This window comes from Zootoca vivipara, chromosome 6, assembly GCF_965207765.1.
Source record: "Zootoca vivipara chromosome 6, rZooViv2.hap1.1, whole genome shotgun sequence".
NCBI classification, from domain to species: domain Eukaryota; kingdom Metazoa; phylum Chordata; class Lepidosauria; order Squamata; family Lacertidae; genus Zootoca; species Zootoca vivipara.
Genome location: NC_142589.1, coordinates 95,638,106 through 95,663,217, shown reverse-complemented (window position 1 = coordinate 95,663,217; position 25,112 = coordinate 95,638,106). Strand labels below are relative to the sequence as shown.

General features: G+C 51.0%; 1 protein-coding gene across 1 annotated transcript; it reads right to left on the bottom strand.

Moving 5' to 3' along the window:
- Window positions 1-1,748: 1,748 nt before the first annotated feature.
- SIN3B (SIN3 transcription regulator family member B) lies at window positions 1,749-24,377 on the bottom strand. The gene is made up of 19 exons (XM_060276494.2): window positions 24,249-24,377; window positions 20,472-20,578; window positions 18,407-18,560; window positions 16,636-16,941; window positions 15,636-15,779; window positions 15,300-15,422; window positions 14,975-15,064; window positions 14,501-14,619; window positions 13,249-13,456; window positions 13,038-13,154; window positions 11,876-12,114; window positions 9,915-10,098; window positions 7,549-8,344; window positions 5,946-6,115; window positions 4,583-4,756; window positions 4,327-4,419; window positions 3,504-3,598; window positions 3,174-3,378; window positions 1,749-2,124 (listed from the first exon to the last, which is right to left on the bottom strand). The coding sequence occupies exons 1-19, from the start codon at window positions 24,360-24,362 to the stop codon at window positions 1,894-1,896; spliced, it is 3,669 nt and encodes a 1,222-aa protein (XP_060132477.2). The 5' UTR covers window positions 24,363-24,377; the 3' UTR covers window positions 1,749-1,893.
- Window positions 24,378-25,112: the final 735 nt, after the last annotated feature.

Here is a 25,112-nt window from a genome sequence, read left to right as displayed (position 1 = left end):
CAAGATGTACAAAAACCAGCCCTACTGTACAAAAAGGAGGGAGGATTCGCACCCAGTGCCCTGCACAAATCTGCCTCTTGCACCCCGGCCCCCAGAAGGTGAACGGGGCCCTCAGGTGACCTATGCTCCTCGCACGGGGCCCCCGCCGCCTGTCCTGCAGGGGAAGGAAGAACACAAGGGAGCCTCTGGCGTTTTCAAAATTAATATTTTATTTTTACTTGATGTGCAAATAAATAATTTCTTTTAAAAACTACATTCAAATAGTTGGCAAAAGCAAATACAAAGGCGGAAGGAAGCCGGGGGGGGGGTGCGGTGGGAAGGGGGGGCGAGGAAGAAGAGAAGGAAGAGAGATCCTTTGGAGACAAAATAAAAATTGAAATTTAAGAAAAAAGCGGAAGCGTCCTCTCTCACGTTCTCTGCTATGGATAGATCGTCCCTGGCTTCCGGAAGCCACCCCCACCCCCACCCCGGTTGCCTTTCTGACACCCCCCTTGGAGAGATAGGGGCTTGGCTAGCACCTCGCTTTGCCCGCCCAGATTATAAATTAAATTGAGTTTACTTATTTCTTTTAAAAAAAAACCAATGGGATGAAGAAATATGGCCAGTAGGCAGAGTTGGGGGGGGGAGGAAGGGGGCTGGGTAGAGGAGGGTTTCTCTCTCCCCCCCTCCAAACCTCACAATGGGCCCCCGATTAAAAAAAAGGAAAGAAAAATGACACGTTAAGCCACAAAGCTACCATTTAAGTCATCGTTTCATTAAAAGAGATTTTGGCACAGTTGGTTCCCCCCCCCCCGCTTGGGAGAACAGCAGGAACAGAGGTGGTTGGGGGGAGATATGGGGATTGGTGGGGAGCCTTCCTGGAGTCCAAGGAGGGTGGAGGGGGTCTGATATTTTTGGGGGTGGGGGGTGGGAGAAGGTTTGAACCAATCAAGTTCCAGGGGAGGGGAGTCTTCCATTCCTTGGCAGTGATAGGAGGGAGAGGAGGGGAGGGGCAGGCTCTCAAAACACCACACACACACACACAAGTGTGTCTTCCGTGGCCAAATTTGGAGGGGGGGGCACAGAGAGAGAGAAATAAAAGGACAGCGGCACCCCCCACCCCCCAGATTATATCGCAAAGGAAACAGAGAAACCAAAGCCCCCCCCCAAAGAAACCACACAGCGCAACAACCTCCCCCCACTTTGGGACCCAAGAAATAAACCCCTGGAGCGTGTTGGAGGTGGCGGGGGGAGAAGCCCCTTGATGGCGTCCCGTTCCCCAAAATCCGCAGCCAGAATGGTCCAAAGTGCCCACGGTGGGAGACGACCCCCCCCTTCCAGGTGAGCTCGGCCACCTGCCCCCCCCCCAAACCGACCAGACACACACAAGAGCACACCTTTGTTTTCCGGACCAAAAAGGCCACACTTCTCACAAGGCCTCGCGTTAGAAAGTGTTCACCGCACAGTGATGGGTGGGGTGGGGGTTGGGGTGGCGGGGGCTCTGAGTTTTGTCTTCCGGGTCCCTCCTTGCCTCCCCCCCACCCCCTGCCAAATCAAAGCAGCCCGAGGCATTGCCGAACCCCTGCCCTCCCAGTGCCACGCGGGGAGGGCACCCGAAACAGTCTGCCAGGTCCCTCCTTGCCGCTCACGTCCTTGCCCCCCTATCCCTGGCCAAAACAAAGCAGTTCCGAGGCCTGGAGAGCTCTGGGCAGACCCCCCCCCCTCCAGTCCGTCCTGTACCATGCGGGGAGGACGCCCAAAACGAGGCGCCCCCCCCGTCCCGAAAGTCACAAACCAAACGGAGAAAACGACACTTGCCCCCCGCAAAAAAACCTGCTGGTCGGATAAATACCAGGGGGGGGGCTGGCAGCAGGACACCCCCCGCCCCCCACTGGAGGGGAGGAGGGAGGGGGTTCAGGGCGAGGCCGGCTGGCGGCTGTACTGGACGCGGTAGCGGTTGACGGGGACGCCGTGGACGCTGACCGTCTCGCAGGTGGTCTTGCAGGGCAGCAGGTCCTCGTCCTCGTCGCCCATCAGCCAGTCCTGGACCAGCTCGGACGCCTCACGCCCGGCGTTCCGGCTCAACCAGCCCAAGTGCCAGGCCTCGAAGCGGCGGTGGTAGCGCAGCAAGACCTTTGGCTGTGCCTGTCCAGAGAGAGGGGGAGGGGGAGAGGGTCACCGGCAGAAATTGGCCCCCTGGAGCCGGGGAGCTGGAGCTCAGCCCACCACCCAAGGTCCTTCTCCTCCGAGTGCCTCTTCTACAAGAGGTCCAGAACAGGGCCTTTTCCAGGGTGGCTCTCTGCCAGTGGGATGCTCTCCCGGGGTATTTACAGCTGTACCTTGGTTTTCAAATGCCTTGGTTTCCGAACGCCAAAAACCCGGAAATGTTCCGGTTTTTGAACGTTTTTCAGAGGTCCGGCCCCCCACAAGGTCCGAGGGACAGTGGACCAGCCCCCTGCTGAAAACGTTTGCTGACCTGTTAAATAGGTTGTGATCTTTTCTGTGAACCGCCATGAGACTTCCAGGTATATAAACTTAATGAATAATAATGAAAGAATTGTATGTACATTTAATACGGTGGTCCCTTGGTTGTCAAACAGAATCCGTTCCGGCAGTCCGTTCGGCTCCCGAAACAGTTCGACAACCGAGGTGCGGCTTCCGATGGGCTGCACCCAATCGGGAGCTGCGTCGGGCGTTCGGCTTCCGGAAAGTGTTCTGAAACCGGAACGCTTGCTTCTGGGTTTTCTGCATTCGGGAGCCGATTTGTTTGGGAGCCAAGCCGTTTGGGAACCAAGGTACCACTGCAAAGGGTAAAGGGACCCCCAACTGCTAGGACCAGCCGCGGACAACTCTGAGGTTGCGGCGCTCATCTCGCTTTACTGGCCGAGGGAGCCGGCGTTTGTCCGCAGTTTTTCCAGGTCATGTGGCCAGCATGACTAAGCCGCTTCTGGCGAAACCAGAGCAGAGCGCGGAAACACCGTTTACCTTCCCGCTGGAGTGGTACCTATTTATCTACTTGCACTTTGACGTGCTTTAGAACTGCTAGGAGCACAGACCGAGCAATGGGAGCTCGCCCCGTCACGGGGATTCAAACAGCCGGCCTTCTGATCGGCAAGCCCTAGGCTCAGTGGTTTAGACCGCAGCGCCACCCGCCACTGTAAAGGTAAATGAAAACAGCACCCCTCCAGACCCACCTGCCTGGCGCGGCCAAGGGCCCCCCGCCGGTACATGTAATCCTCTGCGTTCATGACGAAGAGCATTCGGTGTGTGTTGAGCTTGAACTTGCAGTCCATGTTGCAAGCGCTCTCCACCCCAACCAGCTGCTTCCAGGACCCCCGGGCTTTGTCCCGGGCCGCCTGGACCTGGGCGCACTGCCAGCGCCGGAACTGCTTCAGGTTCCTGGGGGGGCAGAAGAGAGGCAGGAGGGAGGGAGGGCTGCCACCTTTGCCCCCCACCCCGGAGTCCCCGCTCTGGAGGCGGGAGCGGGACCCGCTGCCCCCCTCGAGCACCGGAGGGTCCCTCACCTCTGCAGGAAGACGGGTTTCAGGAGGAAGCCTTCGTTCTGGCTGCTGGGGGTCCCCTCCACCCCCACATACTGCTCGACGTAGTTGGCCAAGTGCTGGAGGGGAGAAAGGCAGGAAGCAAAAGGGAGAGCAAAACTTGGAGGTTTGGAGATGGGGGCACGAGCTTGGTTCAAACCGGGTTTGTGGTTTGGTCCGCACTAACCCACCCCACGTCAAACGGGAGCAGGAAGACACGGGCAAAGCGCAGGCTGGCTGGGGCGCAGCAAATTGCCGTCCCAGGGCAGCTGCCAAGCTAAACTGGGGGTTGTGGCTGCGGTGTTTAACCGGGGGTTGAAATAGCAACGCTAAACCAAGGATTGAGGCTGCAGGGCTAAACCGGGGATTGCAGACGCAGTGCTAAACCGGGGAGTGAGTCTGCTGAACGAGAGACTGAAGCTCCAGTGTTAAACCGGGGATTGAAATTGCAACACTACACCAAGGTTTGGGGCTGCATCGCTAAACCGGGGATTGCAGATGCAGCGCTAAACCGGGGGTTGAGTCTGCAATGCTAAACTGGGGCTTGCGGCTGTAATGCAACACCAAATCGGGGATTGCAGCTGCCGAGCTAAACCGGGGCCAACCCAGCCAGATGGGTGGGGTATAAATGATAAAATGGTTGTCCTTGTTGTTTTCGGTCTTCCCAGCAGCAGCGGAGAAGCGCAAGGGAGGCTGGCTGTGGTTTGCGGCCCACCCATTGGGACGCGACGCCTGAAGGCAGACGCAACCGGCCAGGGAGGGATCTCACGGCCCGTGGGGCAATTTGGACAGGGGGGCGGGGAATCACCTGGACTTCCAGGGGGTCTTCTGTCTGGGTCTCCTCCGTATCCAGCAGCTCGATGGTCATGATCACTTGGTCCTTCCGCTGAAGGAACATCACCTGCGGGGAGGCGAGGCCGGAGTTCACACAGGCGCTCCAGCCACAAGAGGCGCCCCCTCCGTCCTCCCGCCGCCACCAGCGTTCAAGGGGTCTCTCCCCGCCCCACCGGCGTGGCCGACCCTCCAAGTAGAGCCACAGAGGGTCGAGGGCGGGGTTGCCGCACCTTGAAGCAGTTCTCGTCCGCCATGCACCGCTCCGCCTTCCACTGGTAGCTTGTTTCCTTGGCTGCCCGGACGCACTGCGACGAGAGGTTGCCGCCAGCTGCCCCTCGCTTCCGCTCGCCCAGGTAGAGCTCCACCACCTTCAGGCAGACGTCGTCGCTCACCAGGTGGTGTAGCTGGAGCCAGGGGGACGTTAGAAGAATTTTAAGATCTCAAATATAGAGTAAATACTCTTAAACACGCAGATATCTTAACATATGAACCATGTGCCTGGAATAGTACGGGAGAGCAATCCTGAAGCCATTTTGACTCTCCAAGTTTACCTCATATAAAGGTAAAGGTAAAGGGACCCCTGACCGTTAGGTCCAGTCGTGGACGACTCTGGGGTTGCGTGCTCATCTCGCTCTATAGGCCGAGGGAGCCGGTGTTTGTCCGCAGACAGTTTTTCCGGGTCATGTGGCCAGCAGGACTATAAGCCGCTTCTGGAGAACCAGAGCAGCACATGGAAACGCCGTTTACCTTCCCGCTGTAGCGGTTCCTATTCATCTACTTGCATTTTGACGTGCTTTTGAACTGCTAGGTTGGCAGGAGCTGGGACCGAACAACAGGAGCTCATCCCGTCACGGGGATTCGAACCGCCGACCTTCCGATCGGCAAGCCCTAGGCTCAGTATTATTATTATTATTATTATTATTATTATTATTATTATTATTATTAGGGCAAATTCTGCATCTCCTCAGAATCTTTTCTCCCCACCTTACCTTAATGGCACATCTTAATAGATCCTTAATAGCTATATATCCCACACCTCTTTATACCATTATTTCATTTCATCTTCTGCTTACCCCTCCCCACTTCCTGGCCATCATAATTCGTGAAGATGTCAATAAATTTGGGAGCAAGTCCTTCCTAACCTGCGAATCTTCCGCCCTGTCGTAAATCGATAGCAACGCTACCTTTTGGTCAGCTTTTTAACCCAACCATTTCTGTCCTCTCCTTAAAAAACACCCTTTGCCGGAAAAAATGTACGCTGCAATTCTGCGATTCGAATCAAAGAATCATAGAATCGTAGAGTTGGAAGAGACCACAAGGGCCATCCAGTCCAACCCCCTGCCGAGCATCAAAGCATTCTTGACATATGCCTGTCAAGCCTCTGCTTAAAGACCTCCAAAGAAGGAGACTCCACCACACTCCTTGCTAGCAAATTCCTAGTCCTAGGCAGAGTGGCAGGGGCCCCTCAAACCCTCAGGTCTTCCTTCCTCCATGTGGAGCAGGGCAAGGGGCCCCGCTGCTATCAACCTCTGACCCCCACAACCCCTGCCCATCACAAGTGCCCCCTACCACCCCCCGGGAGACGGCCGGTACCTGCCGGACGATGTTCTGCACCAGCTTGTCCATGGTGAAGCCGACATAGGCATGGATAGTGAACATCTCCCGCAGGGTGTCCTCATACTGGGTGGGGTCGATGTTGCCATCCAGCAGATTTCGCACAAGGTCCAGGAAGGCCGGGTAGTATTCCTCCAGCTCCACTTCACCTGGCAAGAACGCACACACACACACACGAACAAGACACAAAACCCCTCTGTGGGGTGCCGAGATGGGACGCCCAGCATCTCGGCCCACCTGGGCTCCTGTACCCCAGCCCCCTGTCAGGAATTCTGTGCCTGCGGGGGGTTGGGATAGATGATCATTGGGGTCCCTTCCGAATCTACAATTCCAGGATTGGCGGTTTCAGACTTAGGGGTGTGCTGCCAGCCGTGTCTGGAGATTGAAATGGGCACCTTCTGCGCGCACTCGACTGCTCGGGGACAGCTCTTCCCTCAAAGGTAAGCTAAGGTTCTAGTCCTCACGAATAAATAGGAACAGAAGAAGCTGCCTTATGTAGCCAGACAATTTGCCCACCTAGCTCCATGCTGCCTACACTGACCGGCAGCAGTAGGGTCTCAGGTTCAGGGGTCCTTCTCCCCAGCCCTCCCAGGAAATGCCAAATTGCGGGTTGAACCAGAGGCTGCCCTGGGCCCCTGAGCAGGTCCCAAATCTGGTGGTAGGCTGAGCAGACGCTTTTCCTCTTCCCTCCTCCTCCCCTTGGCTTCTGTTGATGAACGGCTTCACAGGAAGCCAACGGCTTGCAAAAAAACGATTTTACAAAATTTTAAGGAAAGCACGAGGGCATGGCGGCCTCCAATGGCCAGGAGGAGACTGCACTGGAGGCTGGGAGGCCAAGGCTGAGCTAGACAGTCCTGTTTAAAAAAGTCACAATAGCTATAAAACAGCTTATATCAACATCAATGTTTTGAAGGAGGTTTCACTAACCACCAAGAAGCGTCCGATGGATTACTGAACATCGCTTTGATATAAAGCTGGGAATAGCGTGAAGGAGGATTTTCCCAAAACCGGGGAAACCATCTGGGGAAACCCAGGGTGTATGGGAACCCATGTCAAGAATGTTGGAAGTTTTGGTGAATGTAGATCAAAAGCTCCTCTTTGGGGGGAGATTTTGCAAAAGAGTTGACTTTTTGAAATATGGCAGGCATATCCGGCCCCCGTGACAGTATATGTCCTGGGGTAAAATCCTAAAAAAAGCTCAGCAACCTTAAAACCTCAAGAACTTTGGTCGGCCCTCATGCAGGTTCACTTCATCAAATCTGGCCCTCTTTGGAAAAAGTTTGGGCACCCCTGAAATATGGCAACCCTATCTTAGCATTATCATCATGGCTGGTGACACGTCGCAGCTCTCCAGCCGCCGCCAGCGCAACGGGAGCGAGCGCCATACCGGTTTCGGACAACCGCCATTACCGCCCACCTCTAGCTAGGAGGACCGAGGGGCGAGGCCACTTCCCACCTCCTCCTCCTCCGTGACCCCCCTTTCCCCCTCCCTGGCCTTGCTGGGTGCCGGGAGCCAAGGGCCACCCCCCTCCCTGTTCCCTGGCCAGACGCAGAAGTCCTTCTTCCCCTCCGCCCTCCTTACTGGGCTGCTTCAGGCGCAGCTCCATGGCCGGGTCGTTGGCCCTCTCCTTGCGGCCGTCGCAGAGCAGCTTCTCCCTCTCCTTCTCCGCCCGGAACTCCAGCAGCTGCTTCTGCGCCTGCCGGTAGATCTTGAGCAGCCGGGAGCAGAGGGTCTGGTGCAGGCGCAGGAAAAAGTACCAGTTGTTGTTGGCGAAAAACAGAGCGTAGACGTTGTCCAGAGAGCGGCGCGGCCGTGCCGAGGAAGGGGTGGTGGCTAGGGTGGGGGGAGAGGCCGCCACGGCCGCTGCCGGGCCCTCCGAGCCCCCGCCGCCCTTCTCCCGGGCGGGCGCAGGGGGATTCCTCTTGCGGAGCTCGTGGCCCTCTGGGGCGGGGGGCTTCTCGTCTGTGGGGGGCGTCCTTTTCCGCAGCTCGTGGGCCGCCTCCGGGGCAGAGGAGGAGGAGGGGGGCAGCGACTTGTCCTCGGCCGGGGGAGCCCTTTTGCGCAAGTCGCGGGCGTCCGGTGGCGGGGGAGGAGGGGCAGGGGGCCGCTTGGGGCTGCTCTTGCCGCCCTCGGGCACCTCTTCCGGGGTGGGGGGCGCGGGCTCGTGGCCGGGCGGCTGCGAGAAGAAGAGGTCGGGGAGAAAGCGGTGGACGATCTGCCAGATGGTGGCTTGGTCCTCCTTTTGGATGGTGGGCTGACGCTTGACATAGTAGCCCACCAGGGCAGCCGCATCTTCCAGGATCTGCTGGTCCTCGTAGACGAAGATGAGGTGCGGCTCGTTCAGGGCACCCCGTCCCTCAGAGTGCTGCTCCTGGTGCTGGAGGTTTGAAAAAGAGAGAGAGATGGAGCAAAGGCAGGTATTATCCTCTAAAGTCACAACTTTCTGACTTAAAGACGACAACGAAAAGCACAATTTCCTCTAGCGTAAAGGGATGAACCTTTGCTTAGAAACACCAAAAAAAGGCCCAATTTAAGGAAATGATTACAACAATCGTTTTATTATTTATACCCCGCCCATCTGGGTGGGGTTCTACAGCCACTCTGGGCGGCTCCCAATATTAAAAAAACACAATAAAATGCCAAACATTTACAAACTTCCCTAAACAGGGCTGCTTTCAAATGTCTCCTAAAAGTCAGATAGTTGTTTATATCCTTGGCATCTGATGGGAGGGCGTTCCACAGGGTGGGCGCCACCACCGAGAAGGCCCTCTGCCTGGTTCCCTGCAACCTCTCTTCTCGCAAGGAGGGAACCCCCAGAAGGCCCTTGGGAGATGGACCCCGGTGTCCGGGGTGGAGACGCTCCTTCAGGTCTACTGGGCTGTTTAGGGCTTTCAAGGTCAGCACCAACCCTTTGAATTGTGCTTGGAAATGTACTGGGAGCCAATGTAGGTCCTTTCAGGACCAGTGTTATATGGTCTTGACGGCCGCTCCCAGTCATCAGTCTAGCTGCCCCTAGAAAACCTTGCAATGGCTGCCCCACCTACAACCAAGGCACGGCCAAGCTCCTCTCCATCAGTTTGCAAAGCCCTGAGCGACTCAGGGGGCAACCGAGCTCTCCCAGCACAGCTCGATTGCTGAGACCGCCCTGTCTGACGGCGAGAAACTGAGTCTCTGGTTTCATCCGCCCTGTCCTGTGGAACTCCCTGCCACCGGAGATTCCAGCAGGCGCTTCCGCTGCCGACTCTTGAAGCTTCCCATGCAAGTAGGGAAGCCTAGAATCATAGAATCCTAGAGTTGGAAGAGACCACAAGGGCCATCCAGTCCAACCCCCTGCCAAGCAGGAAACACCATCAAAGCATTCTTGACATATGCCTGTCAAGCCTCTGCTTCAAGACCTCCAAAGAAGGAGACTCCACCACACTCCTTGGCAGCAAATTCCAGGTGGAATCTTCTTTCTTGTAGTTTGAATCCGTTGCTCCGTGTCCGCTTCTCTGGAGCAGCAGAAAACAATCTTTCTCCCTCCTCCGTATGACATCCTTTCATATATTTGAACATGGCTATCATATCACCCCTTAACCTTCTCTTCTCCAGGCTAAACATACCCAGCTCCCTAAGCCATTCCTCATAAGGCATTGTTTCCAGGCCTTTGACCATTTTGGTTGCCCTCCTCTGGACACGTTCCAGCTTGTCAGTCTCCTTCTTGAACTGTGGTGCCCAGAACTGGACACAATACTCCAGGTGAGGTCTGACCAGAGCAGAATACAGTGGTACTATTACTTCCCTTGATCTAGATGCTATACTCCTATTGATGCAGCCCAGTATTGCATTGGCTTTTTGAGCTGCTGCATCACACTGTTGACACATGTCAAGTTTGTGGTCTACCAAGACTCCTAGGTCCTTTTCACATGTACTGCTCTCAAGCCAGGTGTCTCCCATCCTGTACTCACCTCGTCATAGACGCTCTCGATCTCGTTGAGGAGGCTCTTGGAGCGCAGGGCCTTGGTGTCGTTCTGCTTGAAGTTGACGGCCTGGTGGTCGAGGGACTTGAGGTAGGCCTTCTCGTACTGCTCCCGCCAGATCTTGTTGAAGCCCTGCTGGGCCTCCCGCCATTCCTCCTCCTTCGCTTTCAGCCTGCAGAATGGGGGGGGGAGGAGGAGGAGGCGAAGGTGAGGCTGCGGGAAGACGCGGGAGCCAAGCGCAACCCAGGCACCCCCCTCCTTTCCCCCCGGTTTTTAAAATATACAAATAAATACATAAATAACAAAATGCATACATTGGTAACTTCGATGTGGATCAAATAATATCAGACTTCAAAAAAATCTTTCATCTCAACATGTGCAAAAAGAAGAAGGGAACAGAAAAAGACAAAACAAAGAATAACAAAAACAAATAAAATAAAAAAATTCTTTCAGTAGCACCTTCAGTAGACCAACTAAGTTTTTATTTACAACCACCAGACTTAACATGGACACTGGTACCAGAGCCTGCAATAAACCCAGATGCCAACTTTGCTGCCACATACACCCGGACAGATCGTGAAGCTGAGGCTCCAATACTTTGGCCACCTCATGAGAAGAGAAGACTCCCTGGAAAAGACCCTGATGCTGGGAAAGATTGAGGGCACTAGGAGAAGGGGACGACAGAGGACGAGATGGTTGGACAGTGTTCTCGAAGCTACGAACATGAGTTTGACCAAACTGCGGGGGGCAGTGCAAGACACGAGTGCCTGGCGTGCTATGGTCCATGGGGTCACGAAGAGTCGGACACGACTAAACGACTAAACAACAACACCTGGACAACATCATTACTGGCCCCAACAACATCCAACATACCATCTCAGGACTATTTAATTGCTCATCTTCTAACATTGTGTATGCCATCAAATGCCAACAGTACCCTTCAGCTCTCTATATTGGACAAACAGGCCAAACCCTACGCCAAAGGATAAATAGACATAAATCTGACATCAGGAACCACAAGACAGAGAAACCAGTAGGAGAACACTTCAATCTCCTAGGACATTCTATACAAGATCTCAAAGCAGCTGTTTTATTACAGAGAAATTTCAAGAACAGACTGGAAAGAGAAGTTGCTGAATTGGAACTCATTACCAAGCTTAAAACCATGGAGCCACCTGGGATGAACAAAGACATAGGATTCTTATCTCATTATGCATGATCAAGCTTTCTTTAGCGCCTCAGCTTTTGCTTTCCCCCCGCAGGACCTATTGCAGTCATCAGCAGTCATTAACAGCCATCAACAGGTTTACCACTCCCATCAGCCCATCACCCATTCCCACCCACCCCCACCACCCTCTGTATATACGGTATATAAGGGTCTGACTCTTCTGTTTCAAGTGCATCTGAAGAAGTGTGCATGCACACGAAAGCTCATACCAAAATAAAAACTTAGTTGGTCTTTAAGGTGCTACTGAAGGAATTTTTTTATTTTGCTTTGACCAACACGGCTACCTACCTGTAACAAAAGCAAATAAAAAAGATTCAATCAGCATCGTCTGTTAGATACAATTCAATAGGATTCAGTCGTGTCGTGGCCTTTCTCATATATACCTTTACCTATGGACTGAATCTCTCTCCTTACTTTATTTATTGTGATGTGGTGGACTTCCATCTACCTTGTAACAGTTCATTTCATCTTACTAAAAAAATTCCCCGGTATTTAATATTTTCCCCTCATCTTGGTATGAGGAAACGATGTGCCCCTATTTACGGAGTTACTCCAAACATAACGAAATCTTAGAGGTGGAACCTGCTTTCCTTAATTAATTGCTGAGGCATTCCCACTCTTTTTTGAAATATTATCTATTGACTTATTTCTTATGGCTTCTGTTGTTTTCAGAATGGGGAGCCCCCCCCCCTCCTACCGGGGAGGAGGAGGGACGGCTCACCTCTTGAGGACGATGGGGACGGCCGAGAGCGGATTCTTCTTGAGGCTCTCGATGATCTCGGGCGCCTTGTCTCCGTAGATGCGGTAGATGGCTCGCCTCTGGATGACCTCGGAGGTGCCCCCCAAGCAGTCGTCCAGGCGGAACTTCTCCTGGTCCTCCAGGGACATGCGGCTCAGCTTCTTCTGCACGCTCTCCAGCACCCGGATCGTGGCCAGGTTCGTCTCCAGGACCACGTCCAGCTGAGCGGGGGAAGAGCGGGCAATGTGAGATATGGGGGGGGCGCCCCGCGTCAGGAGCATCGGGGAGAAAAACATACTTGGCGGCTTCCTGTCCTCGTGGCGACCCCAGACACCCCAAGATAACGAGATAAAAAAAGATGTTTAAAGATCTTCTCTTTTTAGGGATTTCGGAAAGGGATATACCAAAAGTTCGTTTATGTATCGGGCGGCAGCAGCAAGAATATTGCATGCTCAAAAAGGGAAAGAATTTGCATGCTCAAAGAGCGACATAATATTGCATGATTCGGGAGGAAGTAGGCAGAAAGCTTAATTGGGAGCACCTTCACTCCAATAATGGCTGCGTTGTTCTTTTGCTGGTATCATTAAACACTCTTAAACTGGTAAGGGACAATAATTGCTTTGGTGGTAATAATAATAATAATAATAATAATAATAATTATTATTATTATAACCTGCTCATCTGGCTGGGTTTCCCCAGCCACTCTGGGCAGCTCCCAACAGAACACTAAAAACAGAATAAAACTTCAAACATTAAAAACTTCCCCAAACAGGGCTGCCTTCAGATGTCTTCTAAAAGTCAGGTAGCTGTTTATTTCCTTGGCATCTGACGGGAGGGCGTTCCACAGGGTGGGCGCCACCACCGAGAAGGCCCCCTGCTTGGTTCCCTGCAACCTCACTTCTCGCAGTGAGGGAACCACCAGAAGGCCCTCGGGAGATGGACCCCGGTGTCCGGGGTGGAGACGTTCCTTCAGCTCTACTGGGCTGAGGCTGTTTAGGGCTTTGAAGGGTTATGCATGGCCAAAGGGGGGGGGGGGAGGAAACAGTTTCCCTGAAGCCTGACCCTCCCAGGGATTGAGCCAGGAGGTCCTTCCCCAGCCCCAAGCAAGGGCCCCGAACCTGCCCGCGTTGCTGGGGGCACCCACCTCAAAGCGTTCGTCCTCGCACCGGTGCAGCTGTTCCTCATAGGGGGTCTTCTTTGAGCTGACAAAGGTAGAGTCCTCGGACCAGGAGGGGAAGGAGACCCAGGTGTCGTTCAGGACCTGCAGGGGGCGAGAGGAGCCGCCCTCAGTCCAGGGGAGTCGCCAGGACGCCCCGCCGCTGCCGCTTTCCGCCGATGGCCACCCCCCGGCCTACCTCTTTGCAGATGGCCGTCCTCCCGCTGCACTTGGGCTGCTGGTAGGTTTTGGGCAGCGCCCGGTAGCTGGAGCCAATGCGCTTGCAAGAGGCGTAGTCGATCTCGCGGCAGACACCGTCCCCCGAGCGGTCCGCCATTGGGGAGGCAAAGGAGAGCTCCTTCACCCCCAGGAAGGACTTGAACTGGGCAAACAGCTCCGGGAATTTCCTGCGGGAGGGGAGGAGGGGAGAGGCACCGAACTGGCTACCTTTTGCCTGCGGACTCTGCTATATCTTAAAGAAACTCCCCAGCAGAGGGGCAGGAATGAACGCAACGTTTCTTAACCGAGGGGCAGAATTGTTGCGTGTAAAAAGTGTGCATGGGGGAGAAGGGGGAGCGAATATCTGGGGTATCTTATGCGTAGCTGAGCTGACGTATTTGGCGAGAAACTGAGCTGACGTATTTGGCGAGAGCCAGTGACTTTATCAAGAAATGTAGTCTTTTTATAAGATGCTCAGCTTGGAAACTTGTTCCTGAAGGTTCAGTTCCTGCTACCGCCTCCTACTTTTGCTTTATTTCACATGCCTTTAAACGACCTTAAAGTTATCAATGACACAATTTCCCGGTTTGACGCTTTCTTACGCTAGATAGTTAATAAATATACTGAGGTGGGGGTGTGTGAATTTGCTCGGAGACATCACTTCCCTGCTATGCGTAAATACAGGTGAAACTCGGAAAACTAGAATATCGTCGAAAAGGGCATTTATTTCAGTAACGCAACTTTAAAGGTGAAACCAATATATCAGATAGATGCAGGACATGCAAAGCAAGATACGTCAAGCCTTTATTTGTTGTAGTTGTCATTATTTGTCATTAGGCGGGTCAATTATAAATGGAATGTCATTAATGAAATGTCAAAGCGATGTTTATTTTTGTATTATTGTAACTATTTGTTTGATTACTGTGGAATATCCAAAAGAAAGCATTTGTAAAAATTAAAAAATAAGAAGAAGAAGTTGCATTACTGAAATAAATGCACTTTTCGACGATATTCTAATTTTCCAAGTTTCACCTGTACAAATGACAAGGAAACTGAAAAATTTGGGGGGAAGTGTTCTCCCTAAATCCCTCCCTCCCTCCTCGCCAAGCCAACCAAGAAGCAGCTGCGTGCTTCTGCCCTGCTGCTGGGATTAGCCCCTGCCTGCCTTTCCTCCCCCAAGGGAGATGGGAGGACCCCCCCACAGCCCCACAACTCAATGCGGCCCCGCTTACCCCAGAAAGGGGGTGACCAGCTGGAGAAGCTCGGAGCCCGAAACCAGCTCCTGATTGAAGAGGGCGATGCAGCGGAGGAAGTTCTCGTAGACATCCTGGCTCTTCAGGACTCGCCGCACCTGAGCAGAAGGACCAGCCGGGGGTGGGAGAGGGGGGCAACTTCGGGCTGGGCAGCTCAGTGAGCACCCGCTTGGAAGCTTAGCATTGCAGAGCCGGGAGGGCTTCCTAGGCCTGCCCCCCCCCAGCAGCTAGAGCACCCCCGGCAAACAGCTATTCTGCAAACACCCACCCACCCCACCCCCGCCCTAAAAGCCCTGACCAACTGTTCTGGGGTCTCGGGGAGGGAAAGGCTTGTCTGTTTTCTCCGCCTTTGGCAGAGTACCGCAGGTTGGAGGTTCAGGGGCCCTCCGCTAAGCCCCCCCCCCCCGTCCATGCCTTTTCACACACCCCTGGCCTCCATGCCGGACGACCAACCTTGTCAAAGAAGGAGAACTCCTGCAAGCTCCCGTACTTGCCCACCGCGGCCAGCGAGAGGTCCTTCGTCCCCCGAAGCTTCATCTTCTTCTGTGGGGGGGGGGGAGGCACACATATGTGTGGGCTGGTGCAAGCAGGCTTCTGCATTTTGCAAACCCTGCAAACCCTGAGCGGACCCCGCCGAAATTTGCCAGGCTCCCCTGCCTCCTGGAAATAACACATCGACATACCCCCCCCCCCCCGCGCGGCCAACCTGAGCCCCCCGGCAGGCTCCTCTCGAACCCCCCCCCTCCAGCCCACCCACCTCCGTGTCCCGTTCGGATACCTTGGCTGGGCCGGGCATGGGTCGAAGCAACATGGGCCTGGATCGTTTCTTACTGTGTTCCATGTGCTTCTCGTGCTCAAGTTTGGAGATGTTGTTGGCGCCGCAGGGCCCGTTGCCCGTGAACTGCGGAGAAAGGGGGAGGAGCCTCAGCAAGCAGGTGGAGGGGGGAGGGGAAGGAGGGAGGGAGGGAGAGACGAGGGGCAGCAGCAGGGGGACCCCCACTCCTTTGCAGGGAGGAGGTCCCAGGCTTTGCCCCCGATACTATTTCCAAGGAAAACCCCGTGGTCTCAGAGGGGTTTCCCAGCCGCCCGTCAGTGCCCCCCTCCTGCCACGTACCAGAGACCGCTTTGCCTCGGGGAGGAACTGCCCAAACTCGGAGAGCAGGTCCTCTTGGCCCCGGAAGAGGTTCGCCACCTCGGTGAAGACCTCCTCCTCCGACATGCCCCGGAAGGGGCGGCCTTTGGTGCTCAGCTGTTCTTTCTGAGAAGCGAGAGGGGGGCGGGAGGAGGCGTCAACGGCGGGGCTTGCGGGCAGAGCAGGGGAGGCAAGGGGGGCAGCCCACCCACCCCCCAAAACGGGCACACGAAAAAGGGGGCAGTACTCAGAACTTGCTAAAATGACACGGGTTAATAAGAAACCCATCGATAGATAAGGTTAAGAAGGAATGGGAAGGTTTTTTTAAAAAATTGCTTGGATAAATACGGTTCCAACCAGAACACTTGGTTGTGCTTAGGTTAATTTCGCAGACAGAGGTCTCCCAAAACAGAGACAAATAATTAAATACAGATCAGAAACGGAAGTGGTTGAATTGAAACCGCAAAGAGCAGGCAGAAGTCAACAAACCAACAAATTAAAAAGGGATCCAGTCCAATGCGAACAGAATACCCTGGTACTGGTTTGAATTTACTAAATACTGCTTTTTGTTCAACAGGTAGTTTTAGTTTTATTAATTTTTCGGTTTCATCATTGTGCATTTTTCTTTATTCCTCTTCCCCCCCCCTTCTCTTTCTTTTCTCTCTCTCCTTTTATTTCTTTTATACAATACACATTTATCCTAGATTTCCTGACCATTTAACTACGTATATTGCAACAGCTCTCTTAAGTCTAAGAATATCTAACGTAAGATTAGATTATCTTTCTTTTTGCTTTTTGTATGTAGTGTTTGCTGTGGAAATGAAATGATAATAATAAAATAAAATAAAATAAAATGGTGGCAGCTTATTCCAGGTAGGGTGAGGCAGCCCACAGCCCCACCCCGTACACCAAGCAGGGTTGTGTTTTGGGTTTTTTTGTTTCCTGACCCCTGAACGCCATGGGGAGAGAGGAGAGCTTTCACCTGGTACGTGTGAAGGATCTCCAAGAAAGACCGGTAGATCTCAGGGTGGTCCAGAAAGCGGGTCTTGATCTTGTTGACGTAGCTGATGGCATTGTTGAACTCCACCGAGTCCGACTCCAGAGGCACCTGCAGCCGGCAGTCGTCCTTGCAGGGCTGTTGTTGCTGCTGCTGCTGTTGTTGTTGCTGCTGGGGTTGCTGGTGGCAGAAGTCCTCCGGGCAGTCGCCGTGGTTGTGGGCGTTCTCCTGGCAGTAGTGCAGGATGAGGCCGGAGCCAGAGAGGGGACTTTGGACGGGGTCCAGGGACACCTAGGTGGAGAGATGGAGAGAGAGGGAGCCGGGTGTCAGGGGCAGCTGAGCACAGGGCGGGGGGCGAAAGCAGCTGCCCTTCCGCCTGGATGGTCCTCGTTGCCTTGCACCCATGTTGAAGGGGGGCTGAGCTGGATGACCCCAAGGTCCCTTCCAACTGTGAAGCTCTGATGCCCACCTGCCCCTTCCTCTGCCCCCCGTGCCAGCTGCTCCTCGTCCTGCGCGGAGACAAACTTTTTCAGCAAACTTTTTCAGCAGGTTCACTGTCCCTCAGACTTTGGGGGGCTGGACTACATTTTGGGGTTCAGGTCAAAGCTTTTTTTAGTTTTTTTAGGGAGGAAAAGACAATTTTTTCAGATTTAGAAGGCTAGTTTGGCCCGCGGACCATAGTTTGCCGACCTCTAGCTGAGATGGGTCTGAGCAGAGCTTCCAAGGGCCTTCAAAGCACAGCAAGGGAGCACCTGCTTGGCGTGCAGAAGGGCTTGTAATGTATTTAAAATTAAGGCCCCTCTATACCTTTCCTACCTCTGTGGCCCCTCTATTACAAGTAATGCTTGTAATGTATTGAAAATTAAGTTAAAAATTGGACTACTTAAGAAAAATAAGAGAAAATACATGGGGCAGTTGAAAAAGACTGAAAATGGTTAACCATGGAAGGGTGGAGGGGAGTGTAAAGCAGGGGTCCCCAAACTAAGGCCCGGGGGCTGGATGCGGCCCATTCGCCTTCTAAATCTGGCCTGCAGACGGTCCAGGAATAAGCATGTTTTTACATGAATAGAATGTGTCCTTTTATTTAAAATGCATCCCTGGGTTATTTGTGGGGCATAGGAATTCGTTCATTTATTTTTTTTTCAAAATATAGTCCAGCCCACCACAAGGTCTGAGGGACAGTGGACTGGCCCTCTGCTGAAAAAGTTTGCTGGCCCCTGGTCTAAAGATTCAGGGAATCCTAAATGCTGATAATTACAGGTGAAACTAGGAAAATTAGAATATTGTCAAAAAGTGCATTTATTTCAGTAAAGCACCTTATTATTTTTTATTTCCCTTTTAATTTTTACAAATGCTTTCTTTTGGAAATTCCACAGGAATCAAACAAATAGTTACAATAATACAAAAATAAACATCGCTTTGACATTTCATTAATGACATTCCATTTATAATTGACCCGCCTAACGACAAATAATTACAATTACATCAAATAAAGGCTTGGCATATCCTGCTTTGCATGTCATGCATCTATCTCATATATTGGTTTCACCTTTTTAAGTTGCGTTACTGAGATAAATGCACTTTTCGACGATATTCTAATTTTCAGTTTCACCTGTATGTCTACTGCTTGAATTTAAATGCGTAGTGTAAAACTGAATAAAAAAAGATTTTTTTAAAACAGGTGGGGGGGATAAATCTCCCCGTAGAAACGAGTGGAAATGGTCCAAAAAACCCCAAGCCCGCTTCCTGGTCTAACCTGGCTGGCCAGAGGCGACTGGATGCTCAGCTTCCCATTCTTGGGGATCTCAATCCGGTAGCCCAAAGGGAGGAAGGCGTTGAAACCGATGATGAGGTCGGGGTGCTCATGGAACAGCTGTGAGACACGCCGGATGACGCCGGGGGTGTCAATGCTGAAGACAAGGGGGGTGGGGTTAGGAGCAGGGTGGATAAAAAAAACACAATGATTTTTTAAAAAATAAAATAAAGTAAAATTATTTTAATTTTTTGTTTAAATCGGATTTTTAAAACAAAATCCTTTTGGAGGAAAAACATTTCTAAAGGTTTTCTATTCAAGTTACATTATAGTCCAAAGGCTATTCGTCAGGAAAGAAGGATTTGTTTTAAGCTTTTCATGGGCGCGAAAACTCGGCCTAAGTTTTTTTTAATTGTATAACCACATCAGTTAACAAACATGGATACATATGCTATAACATTGTTTCAGTTAAATAAATTGTTTAAATTGTTACTAAGGAAGCGATTTTTTTAAAAAAAAATTGTTTAGCCACATCAGTTAGCAAACATGGATACATAGGCTATAACGTCGTCATTTTTGTTCAAATTGCTATTAAGGAAATGATTGTTTTTCTCCTTCCAATAAAGTACAGCAGAAACGTTTTCCAAATGTAAACAGTTAACTCAGTGTTTTTTTTCCCCTGGGGGGGACGCATACCCCTAAACATTTTGTGAATCTAGTTTGGGCCTCATTGAGGGGCAGTATTTCAATATGAGTAGGAAAATGAGAGCTCCCCTAAAACATTTGGGGTGGGGTGGGGAGCACTGAGTTAACTTATTAAACCTCACCATAATTTCATAATTCTCTGTCTATGTATTTCTAACAGTAGAACCAAATTGGTAATTTTTGAGAAGGGCTGTAAAAACGACTCTGAAAATTGATGATTCCAAAAACAAAAACTTCATCTGTAAATATTAAGACAATACCAGCAAGAATGAGTCTTTCTGTAAAAAAAAAAAATAACGATGATGATGTAAATCAAGCCTTACTGACTAACGATTTGAATCAATTTGATTTAAATCAAATCCACCATGGTTAGGACCGAGGCAGGACCCCAAATGAGGGTGGGCAAGGAAGCCCGACTCCGATTCCTCTCGTTTCCGTCCTCCGGTTTCTTTTTTTTTTAATAAATATTTTTATTAAGTTTTTGCATACATTCCATACATCATTTAACATTCCTTCACATCTTAAACAATCTTTTTGGACTTCCCTCAGCCACGCCTAAAGATTTCCACTCATCCTAACTTCTTCTTGTATTCCGTAATTCTGACGAAGTGTGCATGCACACGAAAGCTCATACCAAAATAAAAACTTAGTTGGTCTTTAAGGTGCTACTGAAGGAATTTTTTTTATTTTGCTTCGACTCAGACCAACACGGCTACCCACCTGTATCCGTAATTCACTATTACTTTAAAAAAACAATGATCATTTTTTACTCTTTTAACTTTTTCCTGTTTCATATACAGGTGAAACTCAGAAAATTTGAATATTGTCAAAAAGTACATTTATTTCAGTAATGCAACTTATTATTTTTTCTTTTTCTTTTAATTTTTATAAATGCTTTCTTTTGGAAATTCCACAGGAATCAAACAAATAGTTACAATAATACAAAAGTAAACAAAAATAAACATCGCTATGACATTCCATTTATAATTGACCCGCCTAACGACAAATAATTAAAATTACAACAAATAAAGGCTTGGCATATCTTGCTTTGCATGTCATGCATCTATCTCATATATTGGTTTCACCTTTTAAGTTGCGTTACTGAAATAAATGCACTTTTCGATGATATTCTAATTTTCCAAGTTTCACCTCTACAAGCGTAATTTTTTGTTTACAATTGTCTTTCAAATGTTTCTCCAATTTAGTCCAATCCTTCAAGAACCTCTGGTCACGCTGCTTTCAGATTCTCCCTGTCATCTTGTTTGAAGATGTCAAAATCCGCCGCCGGCCAGGAAGCTTCCTGGGTTTGGGGGGCTGAGTAAAGATGGGGAGAAGGGGCCTGGACCCCTTCTGAACATGTTACCTCTGGCTCTTGAACTCCTTCATGATCTCCAGGAATCCATTGTAAGTGGCCGGGTCACTGCCAAAGCGGATCTTCACCTGGTCCAGGTAGGAGAGGGCGTCCTCGACCTGCGGGAGATTTATTTTAAGGGAAGGCAGAGGTGGCTGCTCGCAAGCAGCCCTCCCCGTGGCTCTGAGGCTCTGGGTGCGGGTTCAGCCTCCAACAGCGCCCCCCCCGGTACCCCCGCCCGAATCCCTGGCGAGCCCCTGCTGCTGGCCTATGTAGGCAGCACCGAGCAAGGTGGGCCGGCGTTCGGTCCGACTAGCTTCCCGTTTAGATCAGCCCTTTAAATTGAGTAGCATCGTCGGTTTGCTTTGTAACACACACAAAACCCCAATAACTTTTAATAATAATAATAATAATAATAATAATTCAGAAGCATGAGGACTAGAATCTTAGGGGAAGGACTTTGCAGGCAGAAGGTCGCAGGGTAGGACTGGAGCCAGCAAGGGACATTTTCAAGCAGGAAGGAGGTTTGAGGAGGGGTATAAAATGAGGCACGTCCATTTCCGAGAAAATTATTATTATTATTTTTATCCTCACAACAACCCTGTGGTAGGCTAGAAGGCAGTGACTCACCCCCAAGGCTACCCAGTCAGCTGAGTAGGGGTAATAATAATAATTTGTCACTTATATGCTGCCTATCTGACTGGGTTAACCCCAGCCGCTCAAGAAGTTAAAACACAGCAACGTCTGGCCTCTCAGGTGCTAGTTGGAGACTCTAAGCCAGGCACCCCCAGACTCGGCCCTCCAACTGTTTGGGGGAGTACAACTCCCATCATCCCTAGCTGTAGTCCCAAAACAGCTGGAGGGCCGAGTCTGGGTGTGTGTCTGCTCTAACCAGTAGGCCACACTGCTGATGGGAGGGAAGCGGGAGGGGAGGCAGATTCCTGATAGCAACAGCACCCTCCGCTTTCAAACAGGGCTGTGGGGTGGCGCCCCCTTTTATGGGTCCAGAGACCCCGAAACGCAGCCCCCCACTAGGCTTCGGCTCCCCCTTCCCGGTTGAGCCCAAACCGAACCTGCCTCTTTGCCCCCCCCCAGCCCCCTCTTACAAGGCTGCAAATCCTCACCCACAAATCCTCACCAAGCAAGCCCCACTCTATGGCGGCCACAGACTGCTGAGTAAGTGCTCGCAGGATTGGTCTGGAAGTAATCCAGATTAAATGTGCAGGAAGCTGGCAGATAAATCGCTCTGCTCTCTGCAGCTACATCTGCATTTTGAAGTGGGGGGGGGGGAGGAAATAGATCTATGTGCCCTCGACTGAAAATCTCTTATTCTTTATGGTCCGGAATCAGTTCTCCCGCGACTGTATTTATTTGGATCGGCGTTTTTGCAGATCGGCCCCAGCCGTGCCTACTCTGCGGCAGGTCCTACTGAGTTCAGTGGGCCTTACTCCCAGGAAAGTGGGGCCAGGCCTTCAGAGGGGATTTACAATGTGAAAAATAAAGTTAAATGGAAAGACTGATGGGGGGGGGAACCCAACGTTTTAAACGCGTCATCCCCCAATTGGCGCACGTTCGACTTGTGCATAATTCAGCTATATGCGCAATCTTTATTAATTATTAATTAAAAACCGCAAAAACTACAAAATAAATAAAAAGTGGGGTGGAAAATGGGTGGGTTTCCATGGGAGGGGAGATTATATTACTATTATTACTATTATTACTATTATTATTATTATTATTATTATTATTATTATTATTATTATACCACCCTATACCCACAGGTTTCAGGGTGATACACAGAACAAAATCAGACTAGAAAACCACAAAATACATAATCAAAATAAAAACACCAGCCCAATAACCTCCCCCCCCCCTTGGCAATCCCACCCACCCTTGAGCCCCTATGCATCCTGATTATATGCAGTTTGGCTTGGGGCCTGACCGCCACCCCCCAGAACGCAACTTCCCACGTAAATTATAGGTTTACTGTATATGTTTAACAGCAACAACCACAATATGTCCCCATCAACTGTTTCAAACACAGAGTTCTCCATAGGGGAATGAATTGAAATAATTCCATGTATGCGTGGACACAACATTTAGCCATATCTAATTAAAGGTATTCCCCCCCCTTTTTTTTTTATTACTTGAAAGCTGAATTTCCAAGTGGTATTGGAGGAAGCCAGAGAGGAAGCTTCGCGAATGAGTGTCCTTTAATGCGGGTATTCATAATTTGGGTGCACCCCAAACAGCTAATACTCAAGAGTAGCACCGTTGAAATTAATGGTTCCATTAATTTCAGGGGATCTAAGGTGGATGCAAAGCAATGGAGAGGAACTTGGGGGGGGGGGGAAGGCAAAGAAAGGAGGGTTGGGGGGTGCCAGTTAACGCCTGCATCTATTACCCATAATGCAAACCATTGGGAAGAAAGGAGAAAGTGAGAGGCGAGTTCAAAGGTTTCCCAAGAGAGTCTGAATCTTAGGGTTGTGGGTTCGAGCCCTGAGTTTGGCAAAAGTTTCCTGCATTGCAGGGGGCTGGACTGGATGGCCCTTGCAAATTTACAATTCTATTATTCTACCTCTGTTAGATAAATGCATTTATCTACCAAAAAGGGACTGGGATACACTAGGGAAGCTTTTAAGGTATGATGTTTTACCAATGTTTTAATGTTTTGTAATTTGCTGGAAGCGACCCAGAGAGGCAACTCAGTCAGATGGGTGGCATATAGTAATAACAATTATTATTATCATCAACGGATGAAACAAAAAACTGGAGAGAGGGAAGTTTTAGGCTGGGGGTGTTTCCATACAGCAATATAATGCAAAGGAGGGGAGGGGGTGTTTGGGGAAGAAAGGAAAGGGGCTTTTGCAAGGAGGTCTGCAATGGGGTTGGTCTAATGCATGCAGCTATTATTTATCAGAAGAAGAAGAAGATGATAATGGGGTGGGGGTGGTCTACAGCTATTATTTATCATAACAATAACAATAATAATATCCTCAATTGAATGGGGTCACATGCAGCTATTAATAATAATAATAATAATATACTCAATGGGTGTGGGGGTCATCTAATGCATGCAGCTATTATTTATCATAACAATAATGATAACAATCATAATATACTCAATTGGATGGGGTCATCTAGGCATGCAGCTATTAGTAATAATAATATACTCAATGGGGGTGGGGGGAGTCATCTAATGCATACATCCAGGAAGAAGAAGAAGAAGAAGAAGAAGAAGAAGAAGAAGAAGAAGAAGAAGAAGAAGAAGAAGAAGAAGAAGAAGAAGAAGAAGAAGAAGAAGAAGAAGATACTATACTCGGGGCAGCCCAACCTATAAAAACACCACATCAAAACACAAAAAACAAAAAAAGCCAAGCTACATGGTGGTTGTCAAGACCTATTTGCAAACTTCTCCTGGCGTGGGGAAGAGTGCAAAAAAACTCGTCTCCATCCTTATTTGCCCCCCTTTGCAAAGGAGGAGGAGGAGAGGTAAGGAAACCTTTTTCCTTCCTTTCTTTTTTTTGGGGGGGGGGGGATTTTTGTGCTAAGCTCTTTTCCTGCCCATGCCTGAGGATGCAGCCTCCCTTGAGGGGGGGGTATCTTTCCTCTAGCAAGAGCTGCAGGAGGGGAGAGGGTGGGGTGGGGGGTGTCTCTGTGCCCATTCGCCCCCCCTGCAGGAGGGGGGAGACCCCACCCCCACCCCATATTGGGGGGTCTTTTTGTGTGGGGGGGTGTTAAAGGCCCCCCTCCTATGTGTGGGGGTGGCCCCCTCCCCCCCAGACTTACGTGGACGGGGAGCTTCTCCGAGGTGGGGGGCGCCGCTCCCCCCATCCTGCCCCCCATCCTGGGCCCCCCGCCGCTGCTCCCCCGGCCGCCGCCGCCGCCGCCCCCCGCCGCCATGTTGGGGCGCCTCCGCCTCCCCTCAGCCCCGCGGCCGCGCGCGCGCTCTCGCGTCAGCACGCAGCACGTCGCTCAACGTCCTCAGGCTGGGCGGGGAAAGCAAAGGGAGGGGAAGCGGAACCTTTCTGGCGAGGGGATGAGGGAGGCGGCCGGAAGGGGAAAGGGACCGGACCGAGGAAAAAAGCCCCGGATGGGAGGGAGGAAAGAAGAGAGAAGGAGAAGGCTAGAGTGGGCCCGGCCAGAGGGGAGCAGTAGAGAGAGGAGGGAGGGAGCGGGAAGAGAGGTAGGAAAGGGGGTGGAGTCGCAAGGGAGAGGGAGATAGGAAAAGGGAAGAGTGACACACACGGACACAGAGGTACGGTAAATAGTGATGGGTTCTGGGTAGGGAAAGGGCCATAAGGGAAGATAGAGGTAGGAAAGGGTTAGAGGGGCCACAGAGGTAGGAAAGAGGTAGAGGGGCCACAAAAGTAGGTAAATTATTTTGAGAATTATAAGAACAGAACTACCTAACAAAATAAAAAAATCCTTCCAGTAGCACCTTAGAGGCCAACGAAGTTTGTCATTGGTATGAGCTTCCGTGTGCATGCACACTTCTTCAGATACTTTGAAGCAGAAGTCACCAGACCCTTATATATGGTGAAAGGGTGGGGAGGGGTATTGCTCAGAAGGGTGGTGGGAATGGGAAATACACTCATGCTCTTTATTCAGCTTGTAGTAGCAAAAGGAGAAGAAGATAATGGCTCTTTCCCG

Coding starts and splice junctions, on each gene's coding strand:
- SIN3B (XM_060276494.2), bottom strand. CDS start 24,362: ATGGCGGCGGGGGGCGGCGGCGGCGGCGGCCGGGGGAGCAGCGGCGGG. Junction 13,155..13,248: donor GGACGGCCATCTGCAAAGAG/GTAGGCCGGGGG, acceptor CGCCCCCTGCAG/GTCCTGAACGACACCTGGGT. Junction 8,345..9,914: donor TCGAGAGCGTCTATGACGAG/GTGAGTACAGGA, acceptor TCAAACCTCCAG/CACCAGGAGCAGCACTCTGA.